The 17,109-nt window shown below is 52.3% G+C and overlaps 1 protein-coding gene across 5 annotated transcripts; it reads left to right on the top strand.

The window, feature by feature from the left end:
- The first annotated feature begins 284 nt into the window (after nucleotides 1-284).
- Nucleotides 285-17,109, top strand: TGIF2 (TGFB induced factor homeobox 2). 5 transcript variants are annotated; one of them, XM_082645059.1, is made up of 3 exons: nucleotides 285-357; nucleotides 4,067-4,292; nucleotides 14,307-17,109. In XM_082645059.1, exons 2-3 carry the CDS (start codon nucleotides 4,101-4,103, stop codon nucleotides 14,826-14,828), a joined length of 714 nt encoding a protein of 237 aa, XP_082501185.1. In that variant the 5' UTR covers nucleotides 285-357; nucleotides 4,067-4,100; the 3' UTR covers nucleotides 14,829-17,109. The 5 variants fall into 5 exon arrangements, with proteins under 5 accessions (XP_082501185.1, XP_082501184.1, XP_082501188.1 ...); XM_082645058.1 differs by lacking the exon at nucleotides 285-357 and adding an exon at nucleotides 426-579; XM_082645062.1 differs by lacking the exon at nucleotides 285-357 and adding an exon at nucleotides 435-486.

Here is a 17,109-nt window from a genome sequence, read left to right as displayed (position 1 = left end):
GACTAACTGGGCCTCAGTTTCCTCTCCGGAGATTTGACTAACAAACATCGGTATTTGCATTATTTCTCCTCTCGGTAACGACCCCCACCCCCTGCTTGGAGCACACAGTAGGCGCTCCGGAAATGCTCTCCGAAAGGAGGAGCGGGCCACTTCCTGCCCCCAAGCGCACTATCCCGATCCGGGTTCCCACCACTCCTCTTCGGAGGCCATGTGGCATTCCTGAGGGTGGGGGTGGGCGCAGGAAGAAGGTGCCCTCCCGGCTCCGCCCCCTCCGGGCGCGGTGGGCGGGGCGAAGCCCCCAGCCGCCGCTGGCCCGCCCCGCGGGGGGTGGGCGTCGCTCGCAGCGCTTCTCACAAAGTTTGTTTTCTCCCTCCGGGCGGGTGGGGGAGGGCGAGGAGATCGCGGAGGGGAGGAGAGGGGATCTGACGTCAGGCCGCGAGGTGCTTTCCAGCCGCGAGCTGTCAGGCCGAGTGTCAGGCCCGGCAGGTACGCGGCGCGCTCCCCCGGCGCCTCCCGCCCCCTGCCGGGACGCCCAGGACCGAGCCCTAGGCCGCGTGGACGGAAAAGCTGCTGGGAAAAGTCAGTGAGGGGCGCAGGAGGGGGGCAGATGGGGGCGGGGGGCGCGCGGACAACTTGGAAAGTTTCTTTTTCTCGGCCGGGCGGGGGAGGGGGCGTCGTCCAAGCGCGTGCGATTGTGGATGGGCGACCTCGGGTGTGTTTCTGAGTCCCGACTGCGGTGTGCTGACTGGGACCGGCGGGGGGGGCTGTCCCACCCCCCCGGAAAAAGTTCGCTCGCGGCCCTTTTGGGGGACCCAACTCCCTAGGAGCCCACCCCGGTAGAGGGCCGCCCCTGCCCCGCGCCGGGGTGAGCGCGCGGGGGGCGGGTTTGTTTGGTTTCAAAAGTGCACGTTGCTAACCGCCGGTAGCCCCCCACGCCCCGCCGCGGCCGAGCCGGGGAGGGGCCCCCCGAGAGTGACAGCTGCGGGTGGGGGCAGCCGGAAGGTCTCGGAGCTGGGGGAGCCGGGGAGCCCGCGCGAGTTCCCTTTTCCTTTGGAACAAAGGAAAGTCTGTCTCGGAGGCATCTGTCACTCCCAGGCGAGCCAAGGAAGCGGGGCGCGTGGGGCCGGCGACCCGAAGAAAGTTTGTGCGCGCCGGGTCCCTCGGGCAGGCCGAGCCTGAGCCGAACCTCCCGCGGGCGAAGCGCGCAGTCTCCGGGGCAGGGGGCGGCCAACATGGAGTCTGGGCGCAGGATTGGGGGGGCGGTGCGGAGGTGGGAGCCCAGCCCCCTCCCCTCCCCCTCCGGGCCGAGTTCGGAGCACAAAGCCGAGCGCGCAGGCTCGGCCAGCCCCGCGCCCCGAAGAGTCAGGAGCGCCGAGCGGCGGGGGAAGGGGGTGGGAACCAAACTTTTTCCTGCCCCGGGACAGACACGTGAGTTTTCTTTCTTCCAGAGCCCCCGCCCCACCCGGATTGCAGGCCCGCGGGGGAACAGAAGCGCCGAGTCTGACGCGGGTGGGGGGCTGAGGGGTGCAGGCGCCCCGAGCGCAGGCCGATTCCCCGCCGCCCCGGGAGCCATGTGCTCCGACTCGGGTCTGGGCCGCGGGGGAGGCTGCGCGCTTTGTGTGAACTGCTGGGAATGCAGCGTGAGTGTTCGGCCCGGGGGAGTGTCGGGCAGAGCTGGGGAAGTTGTCAGAAAGTTGGCGCGGGACTGGTTGCAGGTCAGCGTCGTGGCGTGTGTAGGAGGGTGCCCTGGGTGTTATGTCGAGAGGGTGCTACCACAGGCCAGTTAGGGTAAGAACTGACCCTTAGTCTGATGTCGTCGAGAGTTGTCCCAGTCTGAGAGATCGTGGGTGGGCGTATATCCAGGAATTGGTTGTGTGGTACCAGTTGTTCGTGCTAGACGTGGGATTTGTAAACTGTGTGTCTGTTGAATTTGTCGGTGAAAGTCCTGGGGGTTCCAGGGGCTGAGTGATGGGTTGGTGCCAGTTATCTGAGTGCTCGTAGAGAGTTAGTTGCCTGGTGTGAGGCTGGGTGGGAGTGTGGGGTGTGTGTGTTGGGGGGGAGCCTCCTGGATTGGGATTTGTAAACTGTCTGCTGTATTTGTCGGTGAATATCATGGCTGGAGTGCAGGACACTGCGGTAGAGAGGTCTGTGTAGATTGAGGGGGTCACCTCCACACGCCACCCACTGGAACCCTGCAGACTGGGACTTGACTGGCAGCCAGGGTGGAATCTGTACAGATAACCTTGAGTAAACTTCTCACAGCCTGCCAGGGCTGCATCCCTGCCTGAGCTCAGATCCCAGCTGCCCTGGCCAGCTAAACCTCAGAAACCTGACCTCAGAAAGCAGCCTGCTGTTGCTGCTCTCTGAGGAGTGGCACCTCTAACCAATGCCTGTCTCACCTCCAGGTGGCCCGGCTGGGAGGGTAGACCCTTCCCTCGAAAGCCTGGCCTAGCCAGCCCGGATATCTGGGCTCAGGCCCAAGTCGAGGAAACAAAACCTGGGAGATGCCAGAGTCTGTTGGCCCAGCCTGCTAGGGAGCTGTTAAAAGGCTGAGGAGGGAGGGGCCTTAAGATTCTGGCATCAGCTTGTCCTGGAACTTTTGGTTTTAAAATGTATAATATCTCTTTTGCGTGTGCGAACAAGAAGTTTGTCAGGGGGATAAGCAACTGAGTTGGATTGTCTAGGGAAACACCTTCCTTCAATTAACAGATGAAGAGGAGGCTCAAGCCCAGAGAGGGAAGGATGCTTGCCCAAGGTCACACAGCCAAGTTGGAGGAACTAGAGCCCAGCCTTGCTTATTTATCTGGATTTTTGAGGCACTGATTCTGGGACCAGGCCAGGGGCTAGATGACAAAGGAGAGACAACCAGGAAGGATAACTCAGCATTTCTGTAGGGTATACATAGTAGGTACACAGTAAATGTTACATGGATTGCTGTAGGACTGTGGAGATTGATAGGGTTTCCAGACTCCTCACTGGGTCCTGGGAGACCCTGGAAGCAAGATGGGATGGGGGTGGAGGATGGGGCAAGCTATCTGGGTCCAAACCCTACTTCCATACCATATCCTGGAGGTGAGATTTTTTTATATATATATATATATATATATAACAGCTTTATTGAGATATAATTCACATACCATACAACTTACTCTTTTAAAGCAAACCAGTGTTTTTTTCACCAGTTTTTTTCACTGTATATTCACAATTATGCAACCATCACCACAATCAATTTTAGAACATTTTTATCACCTGGAAAAGAAACTTCATACCCTTTATCACTCTTCTATCCCCTCCAGCCCATTCTGGACATTTCATAAAAATGGAATCATATAGTATGTGTTTTTTGTGACTTGCTTCTTTCACTTAGCATAATAGTTGCAAGGTTCATCCGTATTATAGCATGGATCGGAACTTCCTTTTTATGGCTGAATAATATTCTACTCTATTATGGATACGCCACATTTTGTTTAACCATTCATCTGTTGGAGGACACTTGGGTTGCTTCCACCTTTGACTATTATGAATAATGTTACTATAAACATTTTTGTACAAGGTTTTGTGTGGACATGGGTTTTCATTCCTCTTCGTAGCTTAGCTACCTTAGGAGTGAAATTACTGGGTCACATGGTAACTGTTTAACAGCCAGAGTATCTTGGGTGACTTTCTGAATCTCTCTGGGCCTTGGTTTTTCTCATCTGTAAAATGATGATGATATTGGTGTCTCCCTTACAAGGGCATTTGTGAGGACTGAATGAGATAATAAAGGTGAAATGCTCAGTACAGAGCATGGAAAACAGGCCTCAGTGGTAGCTGTAATTCTAGTCTGGTTCTGCTTATTAATGATCTGCCATTTATTTCAGTAGTTATCTACCGGCCTGATGAAATAGAGGCATTTTGGACCCTTCCTTCTACCTTGCCCAGGCTTTGGTATGGCCTGAGACTTTGAATTCCGATTACCCCGTTTCTGGTGTCCTAGGCTCTAGTAATGTTGTGCTGGAAGACTAGGGAAAGGGTCAAAGGCACCGCACGGTAATAATGTTCCCCTCCCCTTTGTCACCTGTTTTAGGCTTGCCTGAGGTCCAGCGTAGCCTCTCGACACCATGTCAGACAGTGACCTGGGTGAGGATGAAGGCCTCCTCTCCCTGGCAGGCAAGAGGAAGCGCAGAGGGAACCTGCCCAAGGAGTCGGTGAAGATCCTCCGGGACTGGCTGTACCTGCACCGCTACAACGCCTACCCCTCAGAGCAGGAGAAGCTGAGCCTTTCTGGACAGACCAACCTGTCGGTGCTGCAGGTAAGGAGCGGGTAGCAGGAGACCTGGATTCTGGTCCTGTCCCAGCTCTGTCACTGACTCAACTATGTGACCTTGGGCTGGTCACTTCCCCTCTCCGGGCCTCAGTTTCTTTGTAGGTCAGATGAGAATACCCACCCTCTCTGCCTCAAGGGAAGACAATTGCATGAAGTCATTGCAGCTAGATTTCAGATTTTGGAGAGCTATGAAGAGGCAAGGAATTGTTTGTTATTAATGCCTAGGTGTCGTCATTAACACTGGAGGCTGGGAGAGGGTGAGGAGGCATTGAGTGTCTGGGATTTGGCCTTTAGCCCCAGATTGGTACTTGGATGGCAGTTTGGTTTCACGGGGCAGCTGGTGATCTGCAGAGTGGTTAAAAATGAGTTGGAGTCACGGTTAAGGAAAGGGCAGAAGTCAGAGGTTCTGGGGTCGAAACCCCATTCTGCCACGCAGGAGTTGTAAACCACATCTTGATTTCCCATCTGTTAAAGTGGGATTAGACTGCCTGACTGAACCGTTGGGAGGAATAGATTCAGAACTGGATGTGAAAGTGCTCTGTGAACCACGAACATGAACACGCTCAGAAGATCATGTTATCCACTTTTTTTTTTTTTTTTGTGGTACGCGGGCCCCTCACTGTTGTGGCCTCTTTTTTTTTTTTTTGTGGTACGCGGGCCCCTCACTGTTGTGGCCTCTCCCGTTGCGGAGCACAGGCTCCGGACGCGCAGGCTCAGCAGCCATGGCTCACGGGCCCAGCCGTTCCGCGGCATGTGGGATCCTCCCGGACCGGGGCACGAACCCATGTCCCCTGCATCAGCAGGCGGACTCTCAACCACTGCGCCACCAGGGAAGCCCATGTTATCCACTTTTGGTCAGAGTGAGAGGTATTACCCCCTTTGAATTGCCCCAGTTGCTGACCTACAGGTGTTTTTGTTCTGTTTTCCTGATGCTGAGGTGAGACCCCCAGGACTGCCGCTGCCTTGCCTCCAGTTGGGCTCTCACCTACCTGGGAGACACAGAACAGGCCCCCAGCCTAGCAAAGGCCCACCCTCTGCCCCACTGGCGCCCCACTCCCCCCCCCCCACCCCCTGCCGCCTCCCCTTCCACCTCTGTTCTTTCCTGGCCCACTACTCCGATCCCTGGCACCGTCTCTCTTTCCCTTACCCTACTCTGAACCCCCCACCTCTTCCAGCTGCGCCCTCTTCCACGAAGCCTCATGGTGAGTATTCGCCCCTCAGAATTCCTGTCACCTGACTTTATACTCGCTGGGCAGTGGCTGATCGGAGTCTGTCTGTGAGAAAGGCTCTAGAGCTACTGACCCTGACTCGGATCCCACCTTCTCCACAAGAGAAAGCCTGGACATTGGCCAAGTCACTGCCTCCTCTCTGAGCTTCGTGTTTCCTCACCTGAAAAGAGGGCTGATGGTAGCACTTTCCTGGCATGTAAAGATTGGGGGGCAGGACTGAGAAGAGTTCAAGGCCCGCTGTGAGGTGTTGGGAACAGCGTGGGCGCTTCTTCCTCTCCCTTTCATCCTCATCTCTCCTAGATCATAGGTCTCGCCTAGCAGTTCCTAGAACCTCAGGAGTTTACCGACAAGCGCTGCACTATGCCCAGCTCTATGCGGGGCAGGGTTGGGATCCCAGAGAGGATCCAGGCACATTCCTACCCTAGGGAGTGTCTAGTCTGGGATGGGAAAGCAGGGGAAGACCTGGCCACTGATGTTTGCAAAAAGTGATCCCCGCTGGGACAGATGGCAGCAGAGACTCAGGGCAGGGCTTCTGAGCAGGCCTGGAGCCCCAGAAGGCCTCCCAGAAGAGGTGGCCTTGAACTCACAGGATGCAGAACAGCACAAGCCAAAGTCTTGGTGCCTAAGAGCCAGGATTACCTAGATAGCCTCTTTGTTAATCTTACCGCCTGCAGCCTAGTTCTACCTGTCTCTGGGGCCCCTGAACGCCCAGCCCTCCGGGCCTTCTCCCTTGGTTTCTTGACCTCTCTGAGCCTGGCTCACTCTGTTTAAGCATTTTCTCATGAAAGCATTCTCTGATTCCCCCAGCTGTGTATTCCAGTGTGCCTCTTACCTGTGCAACCAAACCATTCCACACTGTATTGAAATTGCCTTTTATCAGGGACACTTTCTCAAGTCTGAATAATGTACTGACTCCTCTTAAAGAAAATCTTTTTCACGGACTTGCCTCCCTCACAATGTACACTTGAATAATTTTTATCACGTCACTTAAGCATGTACAGACATAAAACTGGGTAAAAAAACCTCTTGCTTTTGCTCTTATACACAACTGTGAAATAACCAAACAGTTTTCCAAAGTAAATAGATGTAAAACGAATGAGATTCCATCTAACTGCATTAATAACAAATGGTGGATGGTGTTTTGTTGACTGCACTATGATGTGTAGTATGACAGAGGCACTGGCCCAGAGTTGAGCAAACCTGTGTTGCCAGAGGCCACGGCACTCCTACTCATGAACAAATTGGAAACACAAAACCAAAACATTCTTGTGGGGAACTAGTGGGCCCCTAGGACGGCATATCCCCAGATGCCACTTACAGAAATGTAGGTCTGGGGCTACAGCTAATCCGTTTCAGGATTAGCTGCTGGAGACTTCTGAGGAAGGGCTGGCTGGATCCTGGCATCCCCTGGTGGAAGGGGTTCCACTGGTGGCCACCCTGTTCTAGAGGCTGCTGAGAGTTAAGGAGCGGTGGGGGGGCTTCCCTGGTGGTCCAGTGGTTAAGACTCCACATGGGTTTGATCCCTGGTCTGGTCAGGGAACTAAGATCCCACCTGCTGCACAGTGTGGCCAAAAAAAAAAAAAAAGGAGCAGTGGGGACCATCTAGTGCTCCTTGATGGAAACTGTACCATGAATTCCAAGCAGCACCAGCCATACATCTGTGCTTGAAGGTCTCACAGGCACCCCAGACTTCCTGACTGATAACAGGTAGTTTGTCCAAGCTGGGTCCTTCCCTTTCTAAGGGGCTCCCCTTGATAGCCCTTTCTCAGCTCCTTTGGTCTCACCAATTCCTATACATTTACCCCTTAAATATTTCCGGAATATAGCTTCTTTCCTACCCTAGTCCAACCTATCATCATCTGATCACGTCACTCCCCTACTTAAAACCCTTCAGTGGCTCCTGCCGACCTGTTGACAACACCATCTTTCCCAATCTGTGCAGTGGGCCTCATCCCTGGCCCCCCATGTTGCTGCCACACTGATAGATACCCCCCACCGCTTTGCTCCCAGCCCTGACCAGGGAGACTCCTGACCCCTAGAGGAGCTCTGTGCTCCCACAGCACCGGGACTGGGTCAGCATTTGGACTTGACCGATTGCTTTTTAGAACACACTAAACTCCAGAGGCCTAGACTTATTTATCACTACATCCTCAGTGTTAGCTCAATGCCAGGTGTCTGGTGGGTGCTCAGTAAATAATTGTTGAAGTGACAAAATGAAGATAAAAGTGCTAGAGGGAATTCCCTGGTGGTCCAGTGGTTAGGACTCTGAACTTTCACCGCCGAGTGCCCTGGGTTCAATCCCTGGTCGTGGAACTGAGATCCTGCAAGCCGCGCGTGGGGCCCAAAATAAAAAAAGAAAACAAAAGTGTTGGAAATGTCAATAGGCAGGGCCTCAGAAATAAAGGAAATGTAGTGGCTCCTCAATCTGGAAAAGCTGGTTTAAGTCAGTCCCCGGAGGCATCTCTTTTTCCTGTATTGAATTTTAAAAATTTCCATTGCTTATTAGGAACGTTTGCAGATAACCGCAAAAGTAAGAGAATATTATAACGCACCCCTGGCACCAGTCACCTGGCTCCAGCAAGCATCAACATTTTGCCAAGTTTGTTTTCTCTCTCCCTGGGGACCTCCCTTTCGATTGTCTTCTTTAACCGGCCCAGGAGCAATCTCATTAGCAAGTCAATGAGTTATTTAACTAACTGGTTAGCTGGTAGTTGCCCGGGGCGAGGCAGTTGGGAGGGTAAAACCAGAAAGTCATTTGTGAAGGATTTTCACAGGTCCCAGTGACACCCTGTAAGCCCACTTTATTGCTGTGGTTTCTGTTCTGAGGGGCTGCCAGTTGGGCAGGGGAGGTAAGTGTGGCGGGGACGGTTCGTGCCCATTCCTTCTCTGTGTAATATTGATTGGGGGTGTGCTCTGTGCCAGACCCAGTGCTGTGCGCTGGGAACAACACAACAGTAGAACTGGCACTGTACCCCCTGGGGGAGGGAAGACATCGAAAGGACTGAGAAGTCAGTGTAATTAGTTACCCGTGTGTGTCAGCTGAGCTGCCCTGGTAGGCGAGGCTTCTCCGGAAGCTGTATATGAATGGAATCCTGACGGACTTGAAGGATTGGCGAGGTGGGGAGCAGCAGTCTCTCTGGTACTTGTACTGGGCAAGAAAGGAGCCTGGTGCAGAAGCTGTAGCGGCCTGCTGTGTGGTGAGGGCGTGGCCTGGCTGCTGTCCTTACTCTGGCTCCACAGATTGCTGCCTCCCGCTTCTTCCTCCTGGTAACCCGTCTCCCCACCTTAAGGCCTTTCATTTGTATATTTTTTGAGCTTTTGTGTAAGCTTTTTTGCTTAAGTAAAGAGTTTGGCCCGCACGGACAAGTTAAACCAGTGGCTTAAACCATTGATTGGTTCCTAAGCTTGGGTGGCAGAACTCTGGAGAGCTTGTTTAAACACACATTCCTGATTCCACCCAGCCCTCTCCCCTGCCCCCCATCTATGAAGCAGATGAGACCGAGCAGTTTTTTTAAATCACCCTCAAGGTTATTCTCATACAGCCAGCAGCCTTTAGGAGCACCTGGATACGGGTGGTCACAACGCAGGTTGAGGGACCGTGATGTTTGGGAAAGGTCTCTCCATGCCCTCCCTCTCCCCTCTTTTGCTTCTGTCTTTCACAGTTGAAAAGACATTACAATTAAAGCACTTGTGTCGCCTTCAAAAGCCCTGCTCTGGTCCTCAGGGCCTTTATCTGCTCCCCAGGGCCCCTCCCACTCCCATTTGCCACAGTGATTCCTCCCGTGTCCTTCATCTCAGCCACTGATTAAAAAAAAAAAGAAACTACTGACAGGGCAGCAGCTTTTCAGATAGAGCCCTGTTTTATGGTAGAGACAGGCTTTCAGGCACCCAGCCTGTGTTTTGCCGAATCAATCGCAGAATTCACCTTGGCATTCTCCTACCCCCTCCCCAAGGACCTTGAATTGGGGCGAGTCACATGCTTTTTTCCTGACTTAGGCGTGGGTCAGGCTGCCGGAAGGGGCTACAGACAGTCCGCAGAGCCCATTATCACAGCTGGCACTGGTGGCGCACTCGGGCCATGTGCCCTTGCCCGGCTGCCCTCAGCTGTGCATTTCTATCGGATGAGAAGGCAAAACAGTAAGTAGGCTGCCAAGTTTTCTGTGGACCAGGGTGAGCACGTGGGGGGGGTGTTTTTCTGCTGTTCTCTTCTCAGAATTAGAAGCCAAAATGGGAGGTGCAACTAGAGGCTAAGTGCCCACGCATCTGCTAGTAAACACCAGGCTCCCCTCCCCAGGACTGCTCTCAGCAAAAGCACTAGTCCCTACTCCTCTTGACCCAGGTCACGATTCCCCTGCGTCCTGGGCTGAGGTGGAGAGGTGTAGTGCTCTCCTGTAGCGCAGGTAGCCAAGGAGGCAGCTGTAGGATGGAGAGATGGAAGCATCTGAACAAGGAGAAAAGACCTCAGGCTGACTCTCCTCCGTCTCTTATCTTCACCTGACAGCGGTAGTAGCCTGGAATCAGGCTGTCTGGATCACATCCTAGCCTTTGCCCTTGTGCCCTTGAGCAAGTTACTGAATCTCTCTGATCAGGGCCTCTGTTTCTTCAGTGGTTCACATAAAATGGAGATCATCACAGAACCTGTCTCATAGGCTGTTGAAGATTAAATGAGCTAGTTAGATGGGAAATGTTCAGAACAGCACCTGATATGTTTTGTGTTCAGCCAGAGTCTGCTTTTAGGATTATGGTGATGCCTTGCAGCTGTCCATTTTGTTCCTCTTTTGGTAAGACAGCAGACCAGAATGAGAACAGCAGCAGGAGACCTGAGTTTGAATCCCAGCTCTGTACTCGGAGGCTGTGTGACTTTGGGCAGGTTCTCTCATCTCTGAGTTCCAGGTCTCTCTGTAGTACTTTGGGGACACTGCTTACTACCGTCCAGGCTGTCATGCAGATTAAACATAATGCAAGTGAGATGGTTGGCGTGATACCTTGTGTCAAAGATCCTTAGTTCCTTCGTCCACTCAGCTGTTCAGTCTTACTTCTCCCTTGGGGCTCCCCTGCAGCTCCAGCCAGGATTGGAGTGAGCAGCTCAAACAGTGTCAGCTGATGCCTGCAGGCGCGCGCACGCACGCACGTGTGTGTGTGTGTGTGTGTGTGTGTGTGTACGTGTACACTGAGAGGACCGGAGAGGTAAAGGGGTAAATGAGAACCCCAGAAGCAGGGTCCTTCCAGGCTGGAATGGAAAGGGAGAGAAGCCCCAAGAAGGCTCTGGCTCTGCCCTGCCCATGAGCTTTCCCAGCCTGACAGGACCTGGAGCATGGTGCTATCCTTGGGTCACCTGTGGAACAGGTACAGCTGCAGGCTGCTGGGCAAGGAGCCATGCCAACTCCAGGCGCCCGCTCTTGTCATAGGTGGCCATCCCTTTGGGTAGTGGTACTCAAGGCCTTGCCCAGGTGTCAGCTAAGGAAGGTGATAGGCAGGGGTAGAAACTGGTGTGGGAGCCCTGAGGAGAGTTGGGCCTTTGATCCAGTCACCCATTAGAGGAATGTTAGGCATTGCTGCAGCCCGCACAGTTCCTGGCCTCTCAGCACAGGACGGGTGTGCGGGAGGGGTTCCTTTCATTTCTTCCCCTACAGCAGCTACTACGTGCTCTGTAAGTTTCCGTTGATGAACTAAGAGGAGAGAAAAGACAGGACCAGGAGAAGGACGTACAGTTTGAAAACTAGCTTAAGCCACTGTTTAGGCCCCTTTGGTGGTTAACCATGGTGTTCTGGCCTAGTGGGATCAGCCCTGCCTGCTTTCTGTCTGTTCCTTAAACCAAACCCTTTCCTGCCTCAGGACCTTGACATTTACTGTTCCCTCTGTCTAGAACACTCTTCCCTCAGCTTTCTGTGTGGCTGGCTCTTTCTTATCTGTTAGGTCTCAGCCTTCCCAGACCCCTTATCTACGGAGGTCTCCCTTATCTTTATATACTATCTTTTTATTCCTGTCTGTTTCCTTCCTGGCACTTCTTGTTGCTATAGTGATGTTCGTTCATTGCCAGTCTCCACAACTAGACGGACTATAAGCTCCACAAGGCAGAGTGCATATCTATTTAATTCACAGAAGCATCCCCAGCACCGAGAACTGGCCTGGCACATAGCAAGCATCAATAAATATTATTTGAGTGAGCACGAAGCCTTGAAAGGGAGAGCAACAGGAAGGTGAGAAGTTCTAACTTGACCATTCTAGTGAGTAAAATAAGCTGGGCTCTGGGGTCCTGTGATAGTCTGAGAGAAAGATTCAGAGAGTAGGGGTTCTCGTTCCTCCAGATCCAAAGGTCCAGGCTTGGGGATCCTTGGCTAGAGGTAGAATCCTGCCTGACTTCTCCAGGCTCAGCTTTATATATGTTCGTCAGTAAAATGGGAGCTGATCAAACTCACAGGGCTGATAAAACTGTTAGAAGAAAATTGCGTAGATGTACAGTGCTTAGTAAACGGCAGCTATTGGTAAAGCTTCTCAACGAAGGCTCCCAGAAAGATGCCTAGATATGTGGAGGCATACCATGCCACACCCAGGCGTCATCACCAACACACTCCCACAGTTTGTTTCTTCTCTCCAGCTACTTTTCTGTTAGCAAGAAAGTTTAGGCAACTTTTCCCCTGTGGCAGCTCCTCCAGTGGAGGGCAAGAGGGAGAAAGACATGGAAAAAATGATAAAGGGTTGTATTTGCCTATTTAAGGAAAAACGGGTTTTGTATTTATGAGCTTACACCAGCCATGCAGCTAAGAAACTGTTCTCTAGTCTAATCCATAACTTTTAAAATAATGCCCAGGTGAGCTTGTTAAAGGACTGGTCTTGTCACATCTCCAGGCTGTTAGGAGTAAATGAAAGGAAGGAGGGGGTAAGTGGCTGGTCTTTTAGCTGATCAGTAATGATGCCATGATTAGGTGCCTTCTCTGGGGTGTGCAGAAACTATTCACACTCTTCCTGAACAGTTATCTACCCTCATGGTGTTATTCATTCAAGTATGAAAAGAAACTGCCAGGCCCTACAGCAGCTGTAGGTGAGGAGAGATGTTTTGAAACCATTTCCTCTGCCTCAGCCCAGTCTCTAATATCTTAGATCAGCCAAGACTTAGAATAGTAGGCATTCTCCAGGTAGAGAAGAGGGTGTTCCAGAAAGAAGGAATGTGATGTGCAAAAGGCATGGAGTTGTGTTTTGTTTTTTAAAGCACAGGGCCTCAAAGAGGGCTGGTGAGCAATTTCACATGAAGAAGAATATAGGGACTTCCCTGGTGGCACAGTGGTTGAGAATCCACCTGCCCGTGCAGGGCGACATGGGTTCAAGCCCTGGTCCGGGAAGATCCCACATGCTGCAGAGCAACTAAGCCCGTGCACCACAACTACTGAGACTGAGCTTTAGAGCACACAAGCCACAAGTACTGAAGCCCATGCGCCTAGAGCCCATGTTCTGCACCGAGAAGCCACTGCAATGAGAAGCCCACACGCAGCAACAAAGACCCAACGCAGCCAAAAATAAATAAATAAATGAAGAAGAAGAAGAATACAAGGGCTGGAAAGATAGGCCATGAACAGGGGAGGCTTTTACCACCCAGGCCCAAGAGTCTGGAGTTGTTCCTATAGGCAGTAGGAGACAAATGGCAGTTTTTTAGAACAGGAATAACAGTACTGCATTTTAGAAAGTGAGTGACAACCAGTGACGAGGCTGGATTGGAGAGCTGTGAATCTGGAGGCTATTATAAAGGGTCCAGACAAATATAGGATGGGTGCTAGATATGCCTTGGTTTTGCAGCAGACCACTTAACAGTAAGAAATGTCATGCCTCAGGCATAGGCCCAAGAGGATCGATCTAAACAATCAGCTGGACAGGAATGGGGTCACGGTTAATGGTAGCTTTCTCAGCAGCATATAGGAAAAAAGGATTTAAGGATGTTGGTTGAATGCACATTCAACCACTGACCTTGGTTTTGCTTGGAAACAATAACTTTTCTTCTACCTGAGAGTCCCTTTAGTGTCTTTGTGGCTCTTTCCCTGGCATACAGCAAGACTCTCTTCTAGAATCTTAGGAGTGAATGACCCTTGGCCCCATCCCCTCTCCTCTCACACACCCATATCCAACTGGGCACCAGGTCCTGTCATTTCCAGTTTCCCAGACAGATCAAACGTTTGTCATCTCCTCATCTCCCTTAACCTAACTTGAACTACTAACCTTGCACTCTGCTTGCACTCTGTTCTCCACATAGCATTTTTAGCATTCTTTGCCTAAAACCCTCCTGCGGCTCCCCATCGTCCTTAGAGTAAAGAACCAGATCCCCACCACGAGAGGTAACCTCTAGTTACCACTCTGAACTCCATCCAGACGGGACTTCCTTCTCTGAGCTCGTCGTAGGCACTTCTCAGGTGTTGACCCTTCTCAGTCGAATGCTCTCCCCTCCGGCCTCCCACCTAACCTACTGCTTATCCTCCAGATCTCAATTCGCAAGCCGCTTCCTCAGAGAATACGACCCCGCGTCCACGAAGACTGGATTGGGTCTTCCCATTACTGTGTCCAACAGCACCGACGTACCTTCCCTTCATTGGCTGGATCACAGTTGCAGTTTATTTTCAACGATATGATTTCTTCTTTAACTCTCTCTGCCCAACATAAATCTGAGGGCTGCGACTGTGCCTGAATTGTTTGCTGATGTGTTTCTGGGGCCAGGAATGCAGGTGCTTTGCAGCCGGTATTGAGAGAGTAAACTGATCAGTCTCTCGAACTCATTCTCATTCCAGATTTGTAACTGGTTCATCAACGCCCGGCGGCGGCTTCTCCCAGACATGCTTCGGAAGGACGGCAAAGACCCCAACCAGTACACCATTTCCCGCCGTGGGGGCAAAGCCTCCGATGTGGCCCTCCCCCGAGGCGGCAGCCCCTCAGTGCTGGCTGTGTCTGTGCCGGCCCCCACCAGTGTGCTTTCCTTGTCCGTGTGCTCCATGCCGCTCCGCTCAGGCCAGGGAGACAAGCCGGCAGCCACCTTCCCACAAGGCGAGCTGGAGCCCCCCAAGCCCCTGGTGACCCCTGGTAGCACACTCACCCTGCTGACCAGGGCTGAAGCTGGAAGCCCCACGGGTGGACTCTTCAACACACCACCGCCCACACCCCCAGAGCAGGACAAGGAGGACTTCAGCAGCTTCCAGCTGCTGGTGGAGGTGGCGCTCCAGAGGGCTGCTGAGATGGAGCTCCAGAAGCAGCAGGACCCGTCACCCCCATTGCTGCGCACTCCCATTTCTTTTGTCTCTGAAAACCCCAAGTAGGCATCTGCCAACAGGGGTGCTCGAGGCTCGAGCCAGCTGTCCTGGGTTTCCGTTTTGGTTCCCCTTCCTACAGAGGGTTTTCTTTGGATCACTGCCAAACATCGGGATCATCTCCTCTGTCCAGAGGTCTTCAGCAGGAAGACGCCAGCTGGTGTCACTGCACTGTGATGGGACCTCTCCTCTGCTGACTCTGCCGTTTCTCCAGGCCTCCTCAGTGATGAGACCAAGAGACTGGAGACAGGCATGGTGCTGCTGCTGCAGAGAATCCCCGGGACCCCTTTGTTCCACCTGCTTTCCTGGGCTGGGCACAGGAAACCTGCCAAGTTCACTCACACCTGTGCTGGGTCCCAGTTGCCCCTGACAGGGCCTCTTTTTGTTAAGTGTGGACATTCCAGGTTCATAAGTGTGAACAGAAGAAAAAGAGGAGCCCAGCAGATGTAACAGAACCGACTCCGGTTGAATGTTTAGGTTTTTGCTAAACTTTGTGTTTATTTTTCCCTTTGCTGTGGTTTGCATTAACAGGAGTAGTTAGCCCAGGTGTGGGGAATGAGAGTGCATTGCTTGGTGGAGTCTGATGAACTGAGAAGAATCCACCACTGCAATTGGTGATTGTTTTACAAGGAAGGAGTATTTTCATTTGGGGGACCAGCTAAATTTCTGCAAAATTCCAAATGGTTGTTTTATTGTTGGTTTGGTTTACAAAAAAAAAAAAAAAGTTAGAAAAAAACTTTTATGGGCTTTGGCTTTTCTGCATCATGCACAGAAGGGAGAAGGGGATAAAGGCACAGCCAGAGAGAGGGTCCAACAAATCTGACCAAACCTTCTAGGTGCAGAGCGGAGAAGGATGATAGAGGTGTTTTTCTGGTTGGTTGGTGGTTGTTTTTACTGTATTGTGGGGGAGGGGAGGGGGAGGTAAGCTAGGCTGAGCAGTGGGGTGGTGTTTTTTTTTTCTCTTTCATGTTTTCCCCTTCTTTATCTTTGAAAGCTTCACCCCACGGCCTGAGTTCTGAATTACTTCTAGGAACTTGGCTTAGTGGGGCCAGAATGTCAAAAGCTCCCTGTTGCTCCTACTTGGAGAGAAGTGAGCCATCTAGTGGTCAGGAAGGCCTTTTCGCTGATCCAGACGGGCAGCTTTTCCCATGATGGTGGCCGGAAACTGTTCCTGGAGGAAACCTGGAATAGTTCCCCCAGCTGCCTGTGGAACTGCCCCGGGAGGAGGCTGGGGCTGGGAATCGGTCACGAAGCCTGTTCACTGTGAGTGTCTTTCTGTTGCACCTCTCTTTAAATTGGAGTTGCAGAAGCCCCTGCCCTGAACTTCACAGTGAAACGGATCACAGTTAGTCTTATTCTCCTCCCGCCTCCCCCCGCCGGGCCCCACTTTTTTTTTTTTTTTTTTTTTTTGCTGTTTCATTGCTGATAGCATTCAACAGCAATATACCCCATCTTTCTAGTATATCCTAAGAAACACTAATCCTAGGTTATTAGCTGAAATATTTTTGTTCTGAATAACATTGTTACTGGGCCAAAAGACAGGTCAGGATCCTCAGCCTGTAGTTTCCTGAAGTTGCCATGCTGGGCACAGGGGGAGAGTTCCTGGGTATTGGCTGACGTGGGTGGGCTTGGCTGGGAGAAAGGCAGCAACATGTGTTCTATCCTTTCTGGGATGATCCCTGAAGACTTCAGGGAGGCTCCCCAACTTCTGAGTGGCTTGGCCCACCCATTGCTGTGGGAGTGGGGATTGGTTATTTAAGAGAGGGGGCTTTGCTCTCTGTTAGTGGGCAGGCTTTCTAGGCTCTCTCTTCTGCCTCCTCCCCTCTCTGTGCCCTCTCCTGGCATGCCCCGGGGGGGATCAGGGACCCTCACCCTCCTGAGGCCCAGCTGGGGAAGAATGAACACGGCAGCTTCAAGATCAGTTGAAGCTGCTGCTTGCCCGGCCTCTTGCACCCCACCCATGTCTCTGAGCCCAGGTCTGTTGTCACTGTTGCAGGACTCTTGGCAGCAGGGGACTGTGGAAGCGTGTGGGGCTGGGGTGGGAATTTCCCTCCCACAGTGCACTGAGCAGTGGAGGGTGGTGAGGGGTCAGGGAGCCATGCTGCTGAATTATGGTTGGCACTCCCCCCCTTGTACAAGACGGGGAGGCTGGGGGCGGGGCAGCCTCTGCTTGGTTCGGTTCTGAGGTAACCCTGGAAGCACAGTTATCCCGTTGGGTTATTTGAGCAAAAAACTACTGTAAATAACTTTGGTTTTTGTCTTTTGTCAAATAAAGTTTTTTTGTTTTTTG

Source organism: Mesoplodon mirus (assembly GCF_964341445.2).
Source record: "Mesoplodon mirus genome assembly, chromosome: 15".
Classification (NCBI taxonomy): domain Eukaryota; kingdom Metazoa; phylum Chordata; class Mammalia; order Artiodactyla; family Ziphiidae; genus Mesoplodon; species Mesoplodon mirus.
Note: the sequence above shows the minus strand (reverse complement) of the source record. Positions and strands in the feature narration are given on the sequence as shown.

What these genes read in the sequence shown, in the direction of transcription:
- TGIF2 (XM_082645059.1), top strand. Translation starts at nt 4,101, where the DNA reads ATGTCAGACAGTGACCTGGGTGAGGATGAAGGCCTCCTCTCCCTGGCA. An exon ending in CCAACCTGTCGGTGCTGCAG is followed by an intron (nt 4,293 to 14,306) that starts GTAAGGAGCGGG and finishes TTCTCATTCCAG; the next exon opens with ATTTGTAACTGGTTCATCAA.